We start from the raw sequence: 22,718 nt of genomic DNA, 5'->3' as shown, positions 1-22,718 counted from the left end.
GCTCACTCAGTGAAGTGGCTCAGTATGGCCCACAGAGAGAATGAGTGAGGATCAGATAATAAAACATTTAAAGAATAAAAGGTAGTGTATGAATGTGGTGAAAGCAGCAAGAGTGGTTTGCATAGGCAGAAATGTACGGAGAGAGATAATGAATGGTTTGGTATAAACCAGATCTAGTTCTTTTGTTTTTGTCTCTCACCTCACGGCTTTGTCTTACTATTTCTTACTAATTTTCTGTACTCTGTGTAATGTTGCTAACCCTGAAAGGGAATAGCATGTACTATATACATTAACAAGAAGACCATTACAAAGTTTTGCAAATTTCTTTGTAGCAGGGATAGAAGAAATTAACAGGATTTTTTTTAATTTGCATCTGCAGTTGGGGCAAAACTTGGCAGCCAGTTTGGTCTCAAGAAGAATGTGAAGAGACCAAGTCACACTTGGGTTTAAAACACTGCACCGGCTGCCGATTCAAGCTGATTAGAAAGTCATTACATTTAAGGGCCTGTATGGCTTAGGTCCCAGCTATTTAAGAGGATGCTTCCTTCTACTGTATGTGAACCTCCATGCTTACTAAGGCCATCTAAGAGGTTCACCTATAGTCAGCGTGGGTTGATATAATGGTGCCTCAGGATCAAACTTTCTCTGTTGTCCAGCTCTGTGGAAGGCACAACCTGCAGAGGTGATGGGCCTCAAAGCTTTATTAGCTTTTATTTATTTATTTTTTGCCCAGGCTTTAATTTCTGATTTTAATTCTTAATTTCAGATATTCTACTTGGTTCACAGTCTTGTTATTTTAAATGTTTTTAATGTTTTGATTTTAGATCTGCTTTTATTGTAAATTTTTGATCTTTGGTAGTTAATGGTATATCAAATTAACTACCTAAGTAAATATGTGAAAAGTGGAAGATTTGTCCATGGTAAAATAGGAATGGACCTCTCTTTCCTACCACTCCACACTCTATTGCTTTAATAGTTATCTCAGTTTGGCTTCTAGTAACAAGCTGGCTGGGTGTGAGGAGGGAGACAATTGGCCATACAGTGTAAAAGAATATAAGGAAAAATGGGATAGGTTGTAACTCTCTCCTTTATCCACATTCCATTTACTTATGAGATTAAATATCCCCACTTCTGCTTTATAGCTCAAAGTGGTGAGTGAATCTTTAGCAAATATACAGACATTTGATTTGGCTTTCAGTTAGGGACTCCTCTTTTCTAAGTTGTATCAGTAAAACAAGAAAAAATACCTTTTTAAAAAACAATTTAATAAAGTACTATCTTTATTTCTTGATCAGAGAAGACTCCTGAGAATACTGTGGACAGCCAAGAAAACAAACTAGTGGATCAGTGAACGAATCAACCCAGAATTCTCATTCAAGGCACAAATGACCAGGCTCAAATTATCCTACTTTGGATACATTATGTGAAGACCCAGCTCTCTGGAAAAGGCTCTAATGCTGGGAAAGGTGGAAGGAAAGAGAAGACAATGACAATCAGCAGCAAGGTGGATGGACTCAGTTATAGTGGCAATGGGTGTACCATTGGGAGACTTGAAAGAACAGGTTAGGGATAGATCTTCATGGAGAAAATCTATCTATGAGGCTTCTAGGAGTAGAAAATGACTCAGTGGCACATAATCAGTCAATCAATCATTTCTTGAATTGAAATTGTGAAGCTTTTGCATTTCTATGAAACAATGGATTTTGAATTCTTATTTTGCATATCCCACAGTGTGCAAATAATCCCACTCTCTCCAATTCGTTTTTTTGATGCTATTTTTCCCTAAAAAATAAGTTATTTTTCCTTGACGTTGTTTATGATAGTGCTTCAGGGTAATTGTGGCTTCCATGCACTGCCAAGTACAATGTGTTTCAAAGTTGCGGTGTGATCAGTTTCACTTGGGGAAGGTGCAGGCTACTTTTAAAAACAGGAAAAATCAGCTGGACAGCTTTCTCCAGACATTGTGAAATTGACCAGAAGGGATTAAGTCTGGTTTGCTGATTTGATTGGCTGGTAAAATAGACTAGAGAAGGGACAAGGTGCCAAACCAAGAAAGGGGATAACCCAATCTCAGCTTACCCTGAGGGTCTGATGGGCAGGAAAGGATTTATTTATTTGTTTAAAAATGATACCAAATGGGCAGGATTAAAAGGATGGTGGTTCAGGCTGCATGTTTGTAGACAGAAAATTGGACAAAGAAAAAAAACCCAGCTATGTCAACAACTGGAGTCTTGAACTGTAATGCTTTTGATAGGCCAAAATAGGTGGTTCTTGTAGCATCTCCTGTTTTCCCAGTAGTTTCTTGATGTGTACATGCTTCTTTATTAGGCTACCTCCCCGGAAGAAAGCCTCCCCATCTCCTATATAGATTGTACATACACATCGCTCCTAGGTCCTCACTTGAGTGTAAGTTAGGACTGAACCCTAACTAAAAGCATTTTAGCTGACTAGTCATACTCATTTTAGTTAATCAATTAAATGAATTGAATTTTTATATAAGGATAAACAATGTTTCTACATTTAGATGCATAATTTGTTCTTGACAGAGTTCATCTTAACATATATGTTACTTTCTGTGCCAAATGAAAAGATGAAAATGGCTACTTGCAATTTTTATAAGCAATTGTATTAAAAGTGATATCACTTTCATGTCTGTTGGACAGATCTGCATCTTTTTAAAAAGAAAATGGTGAGTTCAACTAATTGCAAGTTGGGGTACTGGAAGTACCACATGGTTCATATTGTGCACTTGTATGTTATAAAAAGGTAAAGGTTTCCCTTGACATTAAGTCCAGTCGTGTCCGACTCTAGGGGGCGGTGCTCATCTCCGTTTCAAAGCCGAAGAGCCGGCGTTTGTCCGTAGACACTTCCGTGGTCATGTGGCCGGCATGACTACACGGAATGCCGTTACCTGCCCGCCGAAGCGGTACCTATTAATCTACTCACATTTGCATGTTTTCGAACTGCTAGGTTGGCAGGAGCTGGGACTAGCAACGGGAGCTCACCCCGTCACGCGGATTCGAACCGCCGACCTTCTGATTGGCAAGCTCAGCGGTTTAACCCGTGCACTTGTAGTTGCTCCCAATTAGTTTCACACACTAATTGTGTTCTGTAGGATTCATTTGTTTTTACAATTGCTCATGTTTTCTGAATTATATAGCAGTGGTTTGTATATTAACCAAAGCACAATAAAAGTGGATAATGTGTGCTTTTATGATCGCAAAACACTCATAATACAAGATTGGAAGGACGCTTATTCTCCAGAAATTATGTAACATTCTGAAGAATTTATCTCTCTACGTTTGGACAGGTATTTAACTGCTGGTAGTTTCCATTGGATGACTATTTAGAAATTTGGATACCTATAATAGCTCATGTTTAATTTCTCTCCTTTTCCTTATTGTTATTGGAATCATTCAATTGTATAATAGGACATACATATGTAAAAAAGATTAGTTTTTTTCACATGACAGGAATATATTGTGGATTTCCCTCCTTACTTCCCTACATAAAATAAAATTAAAATTGCTTCCTGATTTAGTTTGGGGAAACTTTCAGTTACTCAAAGTTCATTGGGTACTGCTGTATGCCTGTATGTATCTCTGTGTACATGAACACATTCATGTCACAGATTCTCTCTCGTTATACTCAATCCAACTAAGGACATCCATTCATCCGGTCTCTATGGAAGGCATGCCATAGAATTATGCATTAGTCTGCAAGAACAAAGTTCTTTATTATATAATGCACAGTAACAGTACCTGCATTACAGGGAAAGTATGAAATCCAAAGCCCGTAGCTTGACTCTACTGCCCCTCTGCTTTCCAGACTTAATTATTAATGGTCCGAAGTCAATAATGGGTAGAGGCACTCAACACTGAAGTCAGAAAGCAGAGCCAGATTTCCAGTTTCAGTCTGAGCTCAAGATAAGCCGAGATTTCTTACCAGCAGCTGAGATTCAAAAGGCAAGGCCGAAAGCAAAGATTTAAGGTTTTCGAGAAAACTTCATAGTATGAAGACAAGACACAGTGTACTATATATAGTCTTAGGCTATCACAATAATTGTTCCAGCATTGTATGCTGCTTTACATTTCATCCTTCTCATGCATGCTTTATTTCCAGCATATACTCCTATCAGATTCAGCAATCAAACTTCAACTCCACATTCATGCCAAACATACACTTTTTCTAAATCCATGTGGCATAAAACTGCAAGGCACACCCCAGATTTGGCTTATTGTCACCTCTCTTATTGTTTCAGTCAGAATTCTGCTCACCTTCCCAGACAATCTAACAAAGTAACCCACCATATCTTTCTTTCATTCTCATTTTTGCAGCAAAAAATAAGTTTTTTTCTCATTCACAGCCTCTTTTAATCCACCAAGCATCCTTTTTCACATTTCTCATTAGTGTAACTAGATGCACTTCTGTAGCACTTCTGTAGTTCACCTCCTTCCTCCAGGGCCAGTCCCAATCGGTGGTGAGAGAGAGCGAGAGGGCCAACCCTCGACCCCTCCTTTGTGGGGTGTCACAGGGTTCGATTCTCTCTCCGCTTCTTTTTAACATCTACCTGAAACCACTGGGTGAGATGATCCGTCACCACGGAATGAACCCTCCGTCTTACCCGGGTTCAGCCAAAGCCTGTTGTTCCCCATCCAGACCCCATAGTCCCCAGGCACCGAGAGAGGGCAGTCACAGTATCACTTACCTCACCTGGGATGGATGTGTATAATTGGCCAATTAGACATCTCCGTCCCGGGTGAGGTAAATGATGCTGTGACTGCCCTCTCTCGGTGCCTGGGGGCTATGGGGACTTGGATGGGGAACAACGGGCTTTGGCTGAACCCGGGTAAGACAGAGTGGCTATGGATTAATGGCTCCTCTGCATCTGGGAAATTGCCATCTCTACTTCTGGATGGGGTTGCACTGCCCCAGTCAGACCTGGTACGTAATTTGGGGGTCCTTCTGGATTCAGGACCCCTGCTTGAAGAGCAGGTGGCAGTTGTGGCCAGGAGGGCCTTTGCACAGCTTTGTGTTGTGCGCCAGTTATGCCCTTTCCTAAATCAGGAAGCCCTTCAAACAGTCACTCATGCCCTGGTCATCTCCCATATACTGTAGACTGTTGCAATGTGGTCTACATGGGGCTACTCTTGAAGAGTATACAGAAACTACAGCTGGTCCAGAATGTGGTTGTGTGGGCAATTCTTGGTGCCCCAAGATTGGCTCATGTGACACCAGTGCTGCGTAAGCTGCATTAGGTTCCAGTCTGCTTCTGAGTCCAATTCAAGGTATTGGTTATCACCTTTAAAGCCCTTCATGGCATGGGTCCAGGTTACCTGAGGGACCGCCTCATCCCCATGACATCAACCTGTCCCACCCGTTCATTCAGAGACGGCATGCTACGGACCCTGTAGGTAAAAGAAGTTTGATTGGCGGGGTCCAGGAGGCAGGCCTTCTCTGCAGTGGCTCCCGCCCTTTGGAACATCCTGCCACCAGAGGTCAGGCAAGCTCCATTCCTCCTGGCTTTCCAGAAGTCCCTGAAAACTTGGCTCTGCCGCCAGGCTTGGGATGGAGAGGGGGGTAGTCATTCTTGGGGATGGCTGGCACCTTAGAATGCTCCCTGCATGTTTACGACCTACTGTATTATAGCCATCTGGTTTTTCAACTTTTATTTTATTTTGTATTGTATTGTATTGTATTGTATTGTATTGTATTGTATTGTATTGTATTGTATTGTATTGTATGTATTATTTATGATTACTGTTTTTAATGTTTAACTGATTAACTTATTGTAAACTGCTCAGAGTCCCTCTTGGGGGGGGATGGGTGGTAGCAAAATTTGAGAAATAAATAAATAAATAAATAAATCATGCTTTTAGACTTCTATTTGAAAATACAAATGCTTTATATAATTTGTTGATGTGGATATGTGGATATAACACTTTCCCAAGTGTGATGTGTTTCAGTTCTGTTGATGTTTTTATTGATGCTTTTAACTTGATATTTGCTACCCAGAGTTATATTTTAAAAGGGAGGCATTAAAACCAAACCAAAAATAATGCTTTTGCCAGGCATGCGTATGAATAGAGTTTAAGCCATGTATTCTAAGCAAGCAGACCTTTTTTGTTTTGAGCAACTGCTTAGCAGTCATGATTCTCATTCATTCTTTGGTCTCTGAATGGCCTGATCACTTTTTCTATAGCCTCTTGTCTTGTTTCTATTCATCAATTCATGTTACCTAGCAAAATAACTCCCCCCCATTGCATTAATCCAGAAATTTAGACAATTTTTCATAGAATTCATCTCTGATTTTCCATTATTACAATTTATTGGAACATAAAGATTAGTTTATGTTCACCTATCTTCAATTTATGGATTCTTACTTTCATGTACACCCACAATTTCAATGACACCTCCATACCTTCTGAGATAAATGTTAGCCCTTTCATTGATAATTAAACCTAAACCTTTACTTCCCTGAATGTGTTTGTTCATCAGCTCTTCTCCACAAGATCATAAAACCTTCATTCATCCATTCATTACATCATTCTTCTTTTTCTTAGCTTCATTAACATACAAGATATAATTTCATAATGGTCATCACCAGGTGAACCCATTGATATGGACCTCTGCTGCCATCATGTCTTTGCTTAGTTGGATCTTTCACATAATGCTTTTTAGAAATGTGGAGAAGGTATAGACTAGGTTACTAGCCGATCTGTGCCACATGCAGCATTCCCTGCTAATAATAGGAACAGCACTGGTAAGTTTTGACACATTTTGGTCAGTATGTCACAAGCACAATCAAAGCCCAGTTTTACCCTAAGAATCTATTCGCACAAGGATCTCTAATCTAGAGACTGCTTGCAAGTAAACTGGAAGATATATGTACTGTGCTGACACACTCAGGAGGCTAGAAATTATTCTAATAACATTTTAATTTTCACTGTTGTATACAACTGAGTGGAAAGAAGATTTTTTTTTGTATGTGTGATTTCATACCCCTATAAACTGGAATCTTAGCTACACCTGCAAGTGACTCTGCAATGTGGATAACATTGGGATTAAGAAGATTGATTCAAGACTTTCAGATAAACAGAAATGCATCAAGTGCATATGCATCTAACTATGTAAAAAGAGAAGAGTACATGACTGAATTTGTAAAGAGCTTATTAAAAGGAACCTGGTTTTAAACTTTATTTGACTCTGTTGGCCTTGTTGAAGAATGGGTAATTTCCAATTTAGTTTGTGCCCAGCACATTCCTGGTTAATTTCTATATCCAGATCAGACACCACTCAGTACAGCTAGCAAAAATATAGCTAGATGTTTATTAATTAAACATCAGCAAACATAAAAAACACTTAACTGGCAAAAACAGGATAAAAGACAGGCAAAAATCAAGAGAGAAAAGGACATGAACAACAGATGAGAGATAAAAAGAGCAGAGGACTTAATCACAAGAAACCATATTGTCTATATATCTATATCACGGACCCAGAACTTTCCAAGTGACTGGAAACAATGTAGTGGGTCATTAGTATGGACAGTCCCAAAGGGAGTGGCCTTTGGTTGCTCCAGCTTTAAGGTTTTTATGTACATAACAGCAGCAGAATAAAGATGGAAAGTGGGACACCAGGTGATCCCTTTTTTTTATTCTGCACCATGAAGGAAACAATTTGTTGGATGAAGATGATGCACCCAACAGGCCTGAGCTGCAGGTGCCATCAATATATACAGGCTTTTGGAGAGGATTTCATTGATCACTTACATTCATTTACAAGTGGATTTTTTGCATTCTTTTCTTATATTCTCCAGAAAAACTAGATATTTCCTGTTTCTCAAATTTTTACAGTGTCAGCTTTGCTCTAAGAGCTAATTGGGTCTGGCTCTGTAGTTATCAAAGAGGTTTAATTGGCTATATAAACAGCCAATTTCACTTTTGTTCCCAAGAAGTGAAGCAATACCTCCTGGGAGGACAATCTTGCTCAGATGTAAACACTGTGTAGTACAAAAAAAATTGTCTGAAATAACGGGCTGGGGGTCAAATTGGCAAAGCCTGGCCCTCTTAAGAGTTGGGGTTAGATGCCATTTTTTTGTTCCTGATGCATAAGAAAGCAATTAAGAAGAATGGGGAAGGCATTTTGCCTTAGAATAAAACAAACAAGCAAACAATCAAATCAGAAATGATGAGTTTTATTGGGCCTCACTCCCAGATTCAAGAGCCACAGATTATTGCAAACTGATCTCTACTAGAAACAGAACCACGGAGAGAATGAAGGGTTTAGCATGCAAACATAGAATCCTAATGTATCTGCATGAAATTCTCTGGCAAATCTGCAGTGACAAACCAATCGTGGAAAATATTAAGACCAAAACTTCATTTGGTCAGACCCTTTGGGTTCATTCAGCCTACTTCGTTAGTTACAGGTGTGTTTATTTTTAAAGAATTAAGCTGAGTGCAGCTCACAACAATAATTTTTAAAAATCCAATCAAATTCAGTAACATAAAATAACAGATTAAATTAGCCAAGAGAGAAAACAAACCAGAGCAGGAATTTAAGTTCAAACTGGAAAATCAATTCAAATGATATTTGCAGGCATTGGAAAAACATAGTTCCAGATTTATATATTGCACTAAGCCTTGGTTTGCTTAAGGTTAGCTTCCTGAATAAACTTTAATTGGCTGGGTTCACAGAACATGCTAAGATGTAACAAGCAAGCCACATTATGGCTTAGAATAGTGTTTGAACTTAAGTCTAAAACTGAAATCCTACACATACTTACTAGACATCCAACTGAATTACATGGCGTTTCTTTTTTAATAATTAAGTGGCCCTTTAGAATTTTCATCCCTGGCATTATTTCTTTTTGTTCTGAAAAGGGTTTTGGTCATACTGGTGGAGATTTTGTAACTTTCTTCTGCCACCAAGCCTGAGTTTCCGGAATCAGATTGTGTTACCAAAGCCAGTGTTACCAAAGCCAGCCAATCCTCTTTTCTAGAATTCCACTTCTAATACCAAAAATGCTAAGCGCCTGAAACCTGATTCCTTTTAAAGAGAATCAGGAAAGGCCTAGTAGACTTACATGCATCTACAGAGTGTGCTGTCCATCTGTCACAACTATTGGGATAAGCAGCTCATTAGCCAGTTGCTTCTTTGGAGAATTTTCCCTCTGGAAGCTTAGGATGGGCAACCCAATGCATATTATCTTGTATTCAGAAATGAATCTTCTCTGTAGTACTGAGTGATGCCCTGAGAGTTACACCCTTTCCCAGCAGCAGAGGTAGCCTTTGATCCAGTTCTGGTAGAATTTTGATAACTTGCCACCACGAAGCTTGTTGAGTGGTTGGTCTTCTTTGTCCATCTGGATCTTGACATATCTATTGCTTGATCTGGCCTGAAAAGATCTTTGCCCATCTCCAAGAAGGTCTATTACATATTCTTGGGTTATCAGGCTGGTTCTCCTTCTTTAGTCCATCTGTTCTTTTCAGATATATCACCTTGTTTTCAACCTGTTTCTTATTTGAGTTAATTCAACTGTACCATAAATGTTAATTCCATAAACAATTGATATAATCTTGTTTATAACAAGATATAAATATGTTATAAACAATCTTAGTCCATGCATCTTTATGCTTCACTGAAGCCTGAACTAAAGACCATCATCTGCCATATTCTTCCAGATGCAAAGCCACAATCAATACAAAATGCTCAGTAATGCTTTTAAACAATAGTTTACACATGCAAATTACCCCTTGTATAACAACCCTCTCAGTAGACTTTATCCTCACAATTCTGTTGGACAAACTGTCCAATACAATGAACCACAAATTTGCCCAATCCATTTTTTTTAGCCAAGAATGTTTGTGCTAACCCAGGCCACACACAGCAACATCTCTGTGGACAAGGGCCAAAATAGGCAAGATGCAGGTGTGGCATTGTAATACAAGCCCTGCCCCTTTCTACATGCAAGATTGACAGATGCACAACAAGGGGCAGGGCTTTGATTGTGATGCTGCAACCATCATCTTGTCTGTTTTGATACCTCCTGCAGGAGCTGCTGGTTGTGCAGTTAGGTTTTAGTTCAATGTGTTGTATAAACCTCGAAAATTGATTTAATTCAGTGAACCATGATTATTCTAACCATAAGTAACTATAACATACAAATATTGCATATGTGATTGGCTTGAAGTCTGCAAGAGAATTTCATAGTGAAATCTGCATTTACAGTTGGATCTCCCCCATTCTAATTCAATGTCTTCACTGTATCACATTGGGCATTTATTGATAAATATACAAATGGCAGTTGACCACGAACAGAGACAACATAAATTTTTGAGAGAAAGGATGCCTCTTTAACAAGGGATCAAAATCCAAAAACCTTACACCAGAATTTGGACAGGAGTGGTAGGAAGAGTTTGTGTTTGTTAGGCTGATGCACAGGGAGAAAACTAAAACACTGAATGCCAAATAACAGATTTGAAAGAGTTGAAGAGTTGTTCTGTTCCTTTCCACAAATAAAAATCAGTGAACTCTATTTCCACCTATATACATGCCAGAATACTGTACCTGTGCAGGCCATTGTGGGTTATAATTAGCCAACCCTGGACCAAATGTATGACAGGCAGCCTGAGCGGAATGGGAGAAAGGTGAACTGGCTTGGGACCATAATTTGGAGCCACAGAGAAATTCATAGAATCATAGGGATGGAAGGGACCTTGGAGGTCTTCTAGGAATGGCTTTAGCTCTTTACTCTTATCATTGCCCTCAGAACCAGGGCATCTCAGTCCTGCCTTTTGGAAAAGGAGAGAAGCTCCCATTGGCATAAGAGACATGTACTTCTACTGCAGATACAGGCATGAGTGGGGTCTAGAGTAGAGCAAATGATTAAAAACCTCCCTATCTTTTGGCATGGTTCCAGTCTAGATTCTCCAGACCTGCTAGTTAGAAAAATCAGTCCACAGCAGTTTAGGATAATTACAGATAATTACATTTTGGCTTTAAATTTAATAAAATTCTTATTAAAAAAAAGAATCATACAGCACTGTGTAGGCTTTAAACTTTCAAACTCCATAAGTCATTAGAGTAATAAAACAAAATTCCTAAAGATGAAAAATGGACATTTAGCAAAGTAGAGAATGAGTGGTCTGGCCTTCAAAGGAAAAGAAGGTGCCGCCACTGAGGAGCCCCCTTCCAGATCTCAGCCAGTCCTCCTTCTGGGTTGGTACCTGGAAGAAGTTCTTCAAAGACAATTGGAGCTCCTGGTTTGTAACTTATGGGGGGGACAGCTCCTTCAGATAGGCAGGGACTGAGCCATTTAGAGATTTACACGTCCAAACAAGCACCTTGAATTTAATCTGAAATCGATGGGCAACCCATGCAGTTTTGTGAGGATAGGTGTTATATGCTGGTTAATCCTGGTCAGAAGCCCGGCTGCCATATTATGGACCCACTGCAGTTTCCAAGTTTCCCTCCTTCAAGGGCATCCCCCATTACAATAAACTGCCTACAAACAATTGCCTGAATAAGAGTAGCCAAATTAGATTTTTCCAGGAAGGGATGAAGATGGTGAGTCAATCACAGTTGAAAGGTCCTGCCACAGATGAACTGATTCTCACTTGCAAGATTTCTATGCCATGAAACAATTTGCCTTTGGAGTTATCTTTTGCCCTTGCTATTTACAGTTTTTTATGTTGTGAGGTTTTTTTTAATGGTTTAATTGTTAGATTGATTTTTGTTTGTGATTAGATGTTTGCAAGCCACCCTGGATGGCAAAATGGTTGGCACATCGCATTTAAATGTGTAAACAAACAAATAAATAAGCAAAAAATTAAGATCCAACTCCTCCTCCTCCAACTGTAGTCACAACCAGATTTCATTCTCTCACCTTTGCACCTGTATCTGATTTTTAAGGGAAAGAATCAGGTCAAACCATATGATTAAGATAACAGATAGCCAAACTTTACATTATAGCTTAGTTTTTGTGTAAGAGCACCAGGAATTCTTTGTTTGGCTTCTTCCTGAAAATGTAGAATATAGTAGCCTGGACTTTAGCTCTCACAATCCCTGTTCTGCACAAAGTCTAATATATCTGGAGCAATGTTTTTCTACCTCAGCAACTTTAAGCTGTGTGGACTTCAACTCCCAGAATTCCCCAGCCAGCACGGGTGGCTGGGGAATTCTGAGAATTGCGAAGTCCACACAGCTTAAAATTGCTGAGGTAGAGAAACACAGATCTGGAGGTTGGCATCAAGCTGGAGTAGAGAGACAATTACTTATTTCATATGTATTATATATCAATTTGTGCCTGCATCTACTGTGCTTCACTTCTGCTTGGTGAAGAGTTAAAGTTGTGCAGAAAATTTGAGCACATGCTTCCATTCAGAAAGCTCACCCACAGACCTGTTGAGTTTGGGCGCTATGTGTATGAAGTGGGGGGAGAGAAAGATAGCAAAAGCACACCAACTTTTTGCACAGATTGTAAATGGGCCTCTCTGGTTGCTCAAGAGTTAATATTTCCCTCCTGTAATTTGTTTCTCTTTGCCAAAGTGGGTGTTGCTGGAATGTCGCTTGTAAAGGGTGTGTGTGTGTGTGTGCTGAGCTGTGTCCTCTGGAGAGGGGCGATGTCAGTATCAAAAAGGCACAAAACGGGGAGGTTTACAAAAATAAAATTGCCCATCCTATCCAGAACTAGCCAGTGCCAGAGGCAAAGGAGAAGGTGCTTGGAGCTGTCTGCAAAGAACACCACGCGCTCTGCTCTGACAGCTGCTGCGAGAAAGAGAGGGGAGACCGCCAAGTCAGGGAACTGTTGCTCCCGGCTCCAGAAGACCTGTGTTATTGCTCCTCTGAGCCTTGCTTTCCCATCTAGACAGCAGGTATCATTGAAGCCTCTTTTGGATGCACCTGAAGATGTGAATGGCTCTGAAATGTACCAGAGGGATTTAGCTGGGGAGACTCTTCTCTGCAATCCAATTGCATTTGGTGTATGACACCAGTAATCCAACAACAGTGTGCTTCTCCTCTTGGATGGAAGCCATGAGGAGCTCCTGGACCAGTTTTCTCCCATTAACTATTGCACTTTTTATGGGGGTTGTGGACTGTCAGAGAGACTTCGCTGGGCAACTGGATCAACGTCCTTCTTTCAGGACAGATGCTGGGAACAGGGAGATGACACGGCCAAGATTTCAGCAGAACCAAGGCAGGTTTGGGCCAAGAACTAAGGTGCACGGTTTGTTCCAGGTACATGGTTCTTCTCCTACATTGGATCATGGTCCTGTGACTCCTCAGACCAATGCTGCTGCTAATGCCCAGATGAGACATCCAGCAGGGAGGGAGCATCAAAGACAATACTCTGCTCCCACAGTCCACAGACTCCCATCTCTCACCAGTGTGAGATCTCAGGCCAGCAATCCTAGAAGGAACACTGGTGCTTTGGGTAGAAGTCCAAGCTGGACTCTCCAGCAGAGAGCACCACCGGTGAACCTCGTCCAGAATGGGCCAAGACCACAGGCAGCCCCACAAGTGCCAATGCAGACTGCCAGAGGCCGGATGGCAGGGTAAGTGCAACCAGCATTCTCCAGTTATCATAAAAGGTGCTTGGGAGTTCTGACAGCTCTTTGCTTACCTCCATGTCCGTTTTAGAGTTATATTCTGATTTTAGAGTTTGTCAGTCAGTTCAGAACTATCTAGGTGCAAATGCATCCTAGAATACGCTTTTCTACTTCACAGAACTAGCCAAGAACTCTGCTGCTGAGGTCTCAGCAAGCCATTATATCAGGATCTAAGTGATTTACGCTCAAGCTGTTATCTACCTCTGCAACTCATTTGGGGCCTAAAGCAGATTAAACACTGGCCACATCTAGGCATGTGAAGTGTATGAGCATGCTCATGCAACACCTCACTGTCGCCACAATTTAGCTGGGAACAGGCCCCATGATTCCTCCACCTGAATGGAGTGGCTGTCAGCCACGCACTCACCCAAAGCTTATTTTCCACTGGTCCCCTCATGCAAATTTGGCATAATGACTACTTCCAATTGGAACAAACCAGAGAGAGACTCCATGGTGTATGATAATCACATATGTGGTTTGCACGGTAAGGTAAGCCACAATGTGGCTGGGTTTAGTGGAATCGCCAAGTCCGGCTATGGGTTAAGTTTAAAAAGAGTGCCAACAAGTTAGTAACCATAGTTTGTTGTTGTTTATTAAAATAACTCACAGTCTCATGTGTTATTCAGCATGAATGGATGTTTTTTGCTCATCACAGTTAGCTTTTCCTTTTGGCCTGCAGACATACAGACAGAGGCTGGAGCACTTGATGCATTAGTGCTGTTGTCTCTCTTAGGATAGTGTTACGGATTTGCTCGTTTTTTTAGGAGCGGGAGGACAGGAGAAAGCTTTTTTCCCTTCTGTTCTTGTTATAGATTTCTAGCCTTTCTCCCCCATAATTCAGTTACTGAATTCACATATTACACTAAGCCAGGGTTTGTTTTAATAATGGTTTGTTGAATAAACCACAGTTGGCTGGGTTTACATAACATGCTTACCCATGAACTGTGGTTTACAATCCAAAATAATTATGCACACAAAATCTGCTAAGCTAAATCAAAACAAATCACATATAGCACAGCCTCCCCCAATCTATATGTTCCTGGATGCATACATTTCATGTCCATTGCTGGGAATTTGCAAAATTGAAGTCCAAATACCTGGGGGATGCCTCAGTCAGGGAAGGCTGAGTTTGGATTGCAAGGGTCAACAGCTTTTTTTTTAGGTAGCAGCCACTATTGCTCAATTTCATGCAATGGCTTATTCCCAGTCTAGTTTTTAAAAAATGAAATTAAATAAACAATAAATAAGCAAGCAAGCAAACCTACAATCTTTGGAGAGTACAGAGCGTTTGTTGAGATACAGCTATCTGATAATTGACTATTTTAAATATTTTTTTAAAAATAGAATTTGAAGGTAAATAGACCCAATTTAATGGTTAACTGTACCTAAGTTATAAAAATCCAGATGGACAGTAGATGTCTGAAAAACAGATTTTTGCAGCCTAGATATGGTAGCCCTACTTAAAGTTTATAAATTATGGGGAGATTAACAATAAATTAGGAGTAAATAAAAACATGTTTTTAAAAATAAGACTTTTTTTTAAAAAAGCACATGCATTTACACACATAGAAAATTAGCACAAATGTCTTTATTTAGTACTCATTTATACCAATGCCATCATGAGAGTTCAGGATACAAAGTCTCAAAGAATCTATGGAATTATCTAACCAGACAGACCAAAGCAAGGCTCTTCTCATTGGGGCCCATTCAGCACATCTCAGGGGGAAATGTGGTTTGTCAGTGAAACTATTTCCTTATGGAGGTTTTTTGATGTAACGTGTCACTGCTATTCTGCTTGGGGATGAACCTCATGTGGGTTTAAAAGCTGTTTTTAGAAGCCTTGGATTTTATTACAAGGAATTTACAAAAACTAATTTTCCTTTTATTTATTTATTCATTTATTTATCAAATTTCTATCACTGCCCATCTCCCCCAAAAAGGGGGACTCTGGGCGGTTTGCAATAAAATCGACAATTAAAACCATAAAACACATAAATTACAATACAAACAACCAATATAAATAGGAACTAAAATAGATATAAAATCCAAGTGGTGAAAGATTTGTTCATTGGGGAGGGCTCTACGGCGCCAGCCACCCCCAGGAAGAACTGTTGCCTTTCCCATCCCAGGCGAGGTGGCAGAACCAGGTCTTCAAATCCTTCTGGAAGGCCAAGAGCAAAGGGGACTGCCTCACCTCCAGGGGCAGAATGTTCCAGAGGGTGGGCACCACTGCAGAGAAGGCCCGCCTCCTGGACCCCGCCAAGTGGAATTCCCTTACTGATGGGGTCCATAGCTTGCTCTCTCTGCATGACCAGGTGGGACGGGTCAATGTTATTGGGATGAGACTGTCCCTCAGGTAGCCTGGCCCCATGCCATGTAGGGCTTTAAAGGTCATAACCAACACCTTGAATTGGACCCAGAAGCAAACTGGCACCCAGTGCAGCTCAGGCAGCAGTGGTGTCACATGAGCTGATCTTGGGGCACCTATAACTGCACACGTGGCCGCATTCTGAATCAGCTGAAGCTTCCAGATACTCTTCAAGGGTAGTCCAAGGTAGAGTGCATTGCAATAGTCTATATGGGAGATGACCAGGGCATGAGTGACTATTCGGAGAGCATCTCGATCCAGGAAAGGGTGTAACTGGCGCACAACATGAAGTTGTGCAAAGGCCCTTCTGGCCACGACTGCCACCTGCTTTTTGAGCAGAAGTTGTGAGTCCAGAAGGACCCCCAGATTCCACACTGGGTCTGAATGGGGCAGTGCAACCCCATCCAGAACTAAAGATGACAACTTCCCAGATACAGAGGAGCCATCAACCCACAGCCACTCCGTCTTACCAGGGTTCAGCTGAAACCTGTTGTTCCCCATCCAGACCCCCACAGCCCCCAGGCACCGAGAAAGGGCGGTCACTGCATGTAACAGGTGCCTTGTTACCCAAAAAGGCACGGACTCACTTAGACGGGGCTAAGGATTTCCGTTTATTGAGTACAGAGTGCACGCACGCAAAAAGACAGGAATGCAGGCGTGGTTGCGGGGTACCCCGTATATACCCGCGTGGCGGACCTTGTCCACCTCCACCCCCCATTGTCCCATAAGCTGGATCCGGATCCTTGATGGGCGATCTGGAAACGATACCGGTCTGTTGATGGGCGATTAGGGTGATCGTCGATACCGGTCTGTTGATGGGCGATTAGAGCGTCGTCGTCGCTCTCTGACTCTTCAATGGGGTAGGGTAAAGATTTCAGTCCGACCTCCCCAGTAGCCGCTGGCATCTTTTTGGGCGGTGTTGGTGGTTTACCCAGTGGTTTCCTCGGTCTGCTGTTGTTTGTTTTAGCATTTGGGCAGGATGCGGCTTTGTGCCCTTCCTTCCCACAACGGAGGCACTGCCCCTTGGCGAATCGCCACTCCCTCTCCTCCTTCCAGGATTGGGGTGCTGGTCTCGCCGGTCCGGCCGCGGCTCGGGGTCTCCGTGTCATTGTCATTTGCATGGCTGTCCACTTTGCTTGCAGGAACGTTTCTTGGGCATTTTCCGCCCTGCCGGCTAGCCGTATCCACTCAATGAGAGCGTTAGGGTTGTCCCTGCATAACGCCCACCTCAAGACGTTCAGGTCCAGACCTTCCTTGAAACGCTCGATCAGGGTCAATTGTGACCAGTCCTCCACCTTTCCAGCCAGGGCTTGGAATTCCATGGCATAGTCTGCCACAGAATGTTGCCCCTGGCTAATTCCCCTTAGGGCTCTTTTTGCTCTGTCCTGTTCAAGGGGATCTCTAAAATGTAGGTCGAGCGCCCATATGAACTCGTCGACGTGATCGAGTCTGGAGCCCCTGCTTGGCACAGCTGTACATACCAATCAGCTGCCCTCCCTCTTAGTTTGTTTGCTATGGCGTTGATTTTGCCTTTTCAGTCTGGGAATATTGTCCATATTCCTCTATGTAATTTTTTGTGTTTGTGATGAAGAAAGACAGCGTGGTCGGGTCTCCGTCGAACTTGACCCCGAGGTCTTTGACACCCGCTCCTGGTGGGTTCCACCTCACCTCTGGGCATCTTGGCACCTCCCAGGTTGCTGGGGTTCTCCATTCTCTTGGTGGGGGTTCCCTCGGCCGGGTTCCAGGTGGTGTTGCTCCGGTCTCATGCCTGCTCCAACCTCGACCCCGACGTCACGTTTCTGGGATGTGGGGGGGAGATGTCTCCCTGTTTGGCTCGCCATGAAAACCTCTGCCTGGTTCCGCGTCCTCTTCTTGCCACCTCCGTCCCCGCCCCAGATGTCTCGTCTCAGAGGTTGGGGGAGGTGACGTGCCTCTGGAGCCTGGTCCCGGCTCCCCTCTCTCTTGGGCTTCCCACCCGATCGCCAACCTCAGGAGCAGCTGCTCTATTAACTCCAGCTTTGATTCCACCGTGCTGAGCCGCTCATCAGCTTGGGAGCCGTCCGCGGGCCATCCGCTCCGCCGCCTTCCCTCAGCTCCTGGGGTTGTTGTGAGCCGGTGCTCTCTCGCCTCTTTCGATGGCCCGAACGCTCCGGGCAGGGATCCTGCCGTCTCGTCCAGGGTGACCCACTCGCCTTGCGACTCTCTCGTGGCTTTGAGAGTCCCACTCCTCCCGGTCTTCTCCTCTGAGCTCGATCCCGAACCTACCCGGACTTCGCGGTGTCGGGGTGTATGAGTCCTTCCGATTGCTCATTCCGTGGAGCCGGGTGACCTGTCGCCGGTCCTTGGGTCGCCGCTGCTCTGTCGGTTGATTCTGTTCATCGCCAACTTGGGTCCCTCACAGATCAGATCTGGATTGGTGCTGGCGGAATTTTTTTTTTTTCGATTCCCATCTTTATGTAACGGGTGCCTCGTTACCCAAAAAGGCGCGGACTCACTTAGACGGGGCTAAGGATTTCCGTTTATTGAGTACAGAGTGCACGCACGCAAAAAGACGGGAATGCGGGCGTGGTTGCGGGGTACCCCATATATACCCGCGTGGTGGACCTTGTCCACCTCCACCCCCCATTGTCCCATAAGCTGGATCCGGATCCTTGATGGGCGATCTGGAAACGATACCGGTCTGTTGATGGGCGATTAGGGTGATCACTACCGGTCTCTTCTGTCTTCTCTCTTTGTCCGGTGCAGGTGTGTCCCCCGGGGTAATGTGTGGAAGTTCCGCAGATCTGTTGATGGGTCCTCCGGTCCAGGCAAAGGTGTGCTTCCTTTGTCCTTGTAATCGCTTTTAGTGTTTGAGTGCTTAAGGGATTAGGGTTATCCCTTCCTCCTTCCTGAAAGGCATGTTCCCCGTTGTGATGCATGGATGCCTTGCAAGGGGGAACATAACACTGCATCACTTACCTCACCGGGTAAGGTAAAGACAAGGTAAGGTAAGGTAATTTAAAGTCAAATGTGGGAATGGAAAAGCTAGACTCAAACTTATGTAACACATATTGCCCTAGATGGGGATCCCAGATTGAGTGTAGCTGCAAGGATGCCTGGATAAAAGCTGAAAGGGAACATGGATGAAGGAAGGTGAACCACTTTGACGTCCATTACAGGAAGTGGCTACCTCTGTGCCTTGCATATCCTCTGAGAATCATAGATGGAAGAATGTGTCAATTTCAATTTTTCCATACAAAATTTCTCTACATTTCCTGCAAATGTATAAAGAATCTGTACCTTTATTAGGACAGCCTGTCATTTAAAGAGCACTTATAACCTTGGCAAGGTTTTCAAAAGCGGTTTGCCATTGCCTACTTCCTAGGCCTGAGAGAGAGAGACTGACCCAAAGTCAGTCTGTTGGCATTCATGCCCAAGGCAGGAGTAGAACGCATGGTCTCCCAGCTTCTAGTCCAGTGCCTTTAATTGCTACACTTATATCAGTCTTAATTTGGATCATGTGACTGTTCCATTAATATTTGGAAAACCTAATTGGACCAAATTGTTTTGGTTCGTTTAAAAATAACAGCTACATAGAAGAGGATAGAACCTATGGTTGTAGGGAGGGGAGTTAATCTTTTTCTGGACCATAATCATAACAAAATTATGTTATGTTACTGCACTAATCTATGGTATATTTAATCTTGGTTTGTTAAATAAATCACAATGGCATCTGTACTGCTAAGCAAGTGTTACTAGCGGAACATGCCACAAAGGCAGCTCAGCTTGTTAACTTCTCCTAGGAGCATCATCCCTCTCTAAGCTGTAAACATGTGGTGGTCCTCAAAGCAGCAGGAATTTATTTTGCATTCTTTCTAAGGCAGCAAAAACCACACACTATTCAAGTCACTCAAATGTTGAGAAAATTATTTAACTGCAACCAGATGCTCAGAGGGTTGGTTATGTGTAGGGGAAAAGCCAAGAGTCCCTTTAGCTTTCCCTGGATTTCAGCATAGCCCACTGTCAGAACCCTGTTAAAATTCTCAACCAGAAATTGAAAAGTCCTTTGCTTCTCCTGCCCCCCCACCGTTCTCAGCAACAGGAACCTTTCCTCTTCTTCTGGTTGGTAGTAGCCCAGAATTTCTCTAATTCCCAACTCTTTTGGAGCTGCTTTGTGCTTTTTGGAAAGCACCTAAGGTTTTTGAAGATTTATACGAATGTGTACTCTGTAAATGAAAAATACTTTATTTGGACATATGTCTATACAGGCTTATTCATTAGTGACAGCTTAGACTTGAGTAGAAAGGCAAGTAAGTATAAATGGATATTTATTTATTTAGTGCTGTTAATATTAGAGGGGATGTATTGAACTAATATGGATTGTTGTGTAATTTTATATGATTTTTGCTAAAACCTATGGTTGCAAATAAATGTACATACATAATAAATTAAAAAGCTGTATCTCAGACTTCATCCTAACAGGAGGTTTAAACATAATAACTTGCCTTTACTCTGGGGCTGCTACATTTATAACTAGAATTCAAATAATTATATGCATTCCAACAATGGGCATGGCTCTTATCTTTGGCATACAACATTATTTAAGAAATGCATGTAGGCATCCTCTTTCTCCAATCGTGTTAAGATTCCTTTCATAAAAGTCAAAGCAGGAAGAAATAAATAATCCAGTGCAAAGCACATGAAGAAGATAAAGCATGGAAGTCTGTATTAAGTCCATAGCCTGGCCCTGGAGATTCCCCACTCATCCTAGGACTTAGAAATTGTTGCACTTATTTCTGTGTAGAGGTGTATAGGGTCACAGTGAATGGTCATTTCTCTATATGAATCACTGCTCCTTCTTTGAAACAGAAGGTACACTTACCAGTAACTTCCTTTTATGCATTCTAGTTTTGCCTTTTATTTATTTGTAAAAAAACTGAACTATTGTCAGCCTCGTGTGCTTCCAATTTTAATTCAGAAAAAATTATGACCCAGTCACCAGAAGATTATGAAATGCTGTTTTAAGGTAAAACCTTACCAATAAAAACCCAACCAGTGTGTGTGTGTGTTTAATGCTAAGGAGAATAACCAGGTGTTAGCAAGTGTTAGCAATGTAGCTTTCCTTTCAAAGAGCATGAGGGATTGGTAAATTTGCCAAAGTTCTGGAGTTTATTCCCTCTGGAACATAAAGTCTCTAGCATGAAGTCAGCAGGAGCTGAGCTTTATTCAGGGATTTTACTTTTTATTTAACTTGATGTACTGCCAATGTCTCTCAGTGGTTTACAGCTAGGTCTGTTTTCTGAGCAGGGTGAGTGGTGCTGCCTATGGAAATCACTGTCAGATTATGATGGTAATCTGAGCTAGAATGAGAAGTGTTTTTCTTCCTTTGTAGTCATTTGCTACAGATTTATAATAATCCAGTTAGCAAATCCAACACGAGGAATAGGAGGCTATGGTTGGTTAGTGTGGTATAGTGGTTAATATGCTGGATTAGCATTGGGGAGACCCAGTTTCTAGTTTGCTCTCAGCCATGGAAACTCAGTGGGGGACTTTGAGCCAGTGACTCGCTCTCAGCCCAAACTCTGTGTGCTGTTTGGTATGAAAGGTGGAATATAACTATAATAAATAAAATATCACCTCCTTCAAAATAAATCTGGCCTGGAGAAAATATAAACAGCAGGTTGTTAGATCTTTAAAAAATACTGACAAATTACATAATTTAAGCTTTGAAAGGAAATATTCCTTACTTGTGATACTTTATGTGCTGAAGTCTACATAGCAATGCTATATAATGGTTTAGAGTATTTTAACATAGCGTTTCTCAACCTTAGCAACTTTAAGATAGGGGGACTTTAACTCCCAGAATTCTCCAGCCAGCATGTGTTTCCGGGTGCAATTCAAGGTGCTGGTTGTCACCTTTAAAGCCCTTCATGGCTTAGGACTGGGTTACCTGAGGGACTGTCTTCTCCCAGTTGTTTCTACCTGTCCAATCTGGTCCAGCAGGATGGACATGCTCCGGGTCCCATCAGCCAAGGAATGTCGGTTGACAGGGGGTAGGTAGCGTGCCTTTTCTGCTGTGGCACCTGCCCTCTGGAACATCCTCCCTCCAGAGCAGCCTTTCTCAACTTTTTGACCCTGGAGGAACCTTGAAATATTTTTCAGGCCTCAGGGTGAAGCCAATTTAGTGGCCTGCTAGAACCGCTGAAATGGAGCGGAGCTTTTATATAACACAGCTGAGAAGCTGGCACAGAAAAAGAGTATTATCTTAAAATAGCTTCAGTGAGCATGTCAGAGAAACATAGGTTATTAATCTTGCACACTCAGCCCTCCCAAGCATAAAGAATCTCATGCTTAGATAGATTAGGTTAAGGTAAGTAAAAGAATTTCTTACTGACTTTATTGTTGCTTCTGTTACATCCATCTTGGTGGAAAAGATTTAGTTACTTTGTTCTTCTTTTCTTTCTAAATACTTAGTTTGCCTTAAACTCTCAGCCCTACAGCTGCCAAGAGCTGTGTGGAAGAAAGGGGCAGAATTCTTCATCAAGGCCAGAGCACATGGCCCTGATGAATGGAGAGCAGAGCAGCATGCTTGCTTCTCCCTGGGTGGAAGAAGAAGGAAGGAGAGAGAGGAAAGAGGAAGTAGGAGTGGCAACAAACAGCTTCCTCAGAGTTGCATTGTGGGACAACTCAATTTACATGCTAATTCACATGCTAATGAGGCATACTGGATTTGCCAGGACTTCCAACACAGGGAACCCCTG

The 22,718-nt window shown here is 42.3% G+C and overlaps 2 protein-coding genes across 2 annotated transcripts in view; one reads left to right on the top strand and one right to left on the bottom strand.

Moving 5' to 3' along the window:
* Positions 1–22,718, bottom strand: part of FCF1 (FCF1 rRNA-processing protein) — a 103,153-nt gene that overhangs the window by 70,320 nt on the left and 10,115 nt on the right. The gene's annotated exons all lie outside the window — the stretch shown is intronic.
* Positions 12,681–22,718, top strand: part of LTBP2 (latent transforming growth factor beta binding protein 2) — a 113,051-nt gene continuing 103,013 nt past the window's right edge. Inside the window, exon 1 of the mRNA XM_063290102.1 lies at positions 12,681–13,556. Within this exon, the coding sequence (XP_063146172.1) occupies positions 13,027–13,556 (530 nt within the window). The 5' untranslated portion in view covers positions 12,681–13,026. The remainder of the gene's footprint in view (positions 13,557–22,718) is intronic.

This window comes from Candoia aspera, chromosome 1 (genome assembly GCF_035149785.1).
Source record: "Candoia aspera isolate rCanAsp1 chromosome 1, rCanAsp1.hap2, whole genome shotgun sequence".
Lineage (NCBI taxonomy): Eukaryota > Metazoa > Chordata > Lepidosauria > Squamata > Boidae > Candoia > Candoia aspera.
Note: the sequence above shows the minus strand (reverse complement) of the source record. Positions and strands in the feature narration are given on the sequence as shown.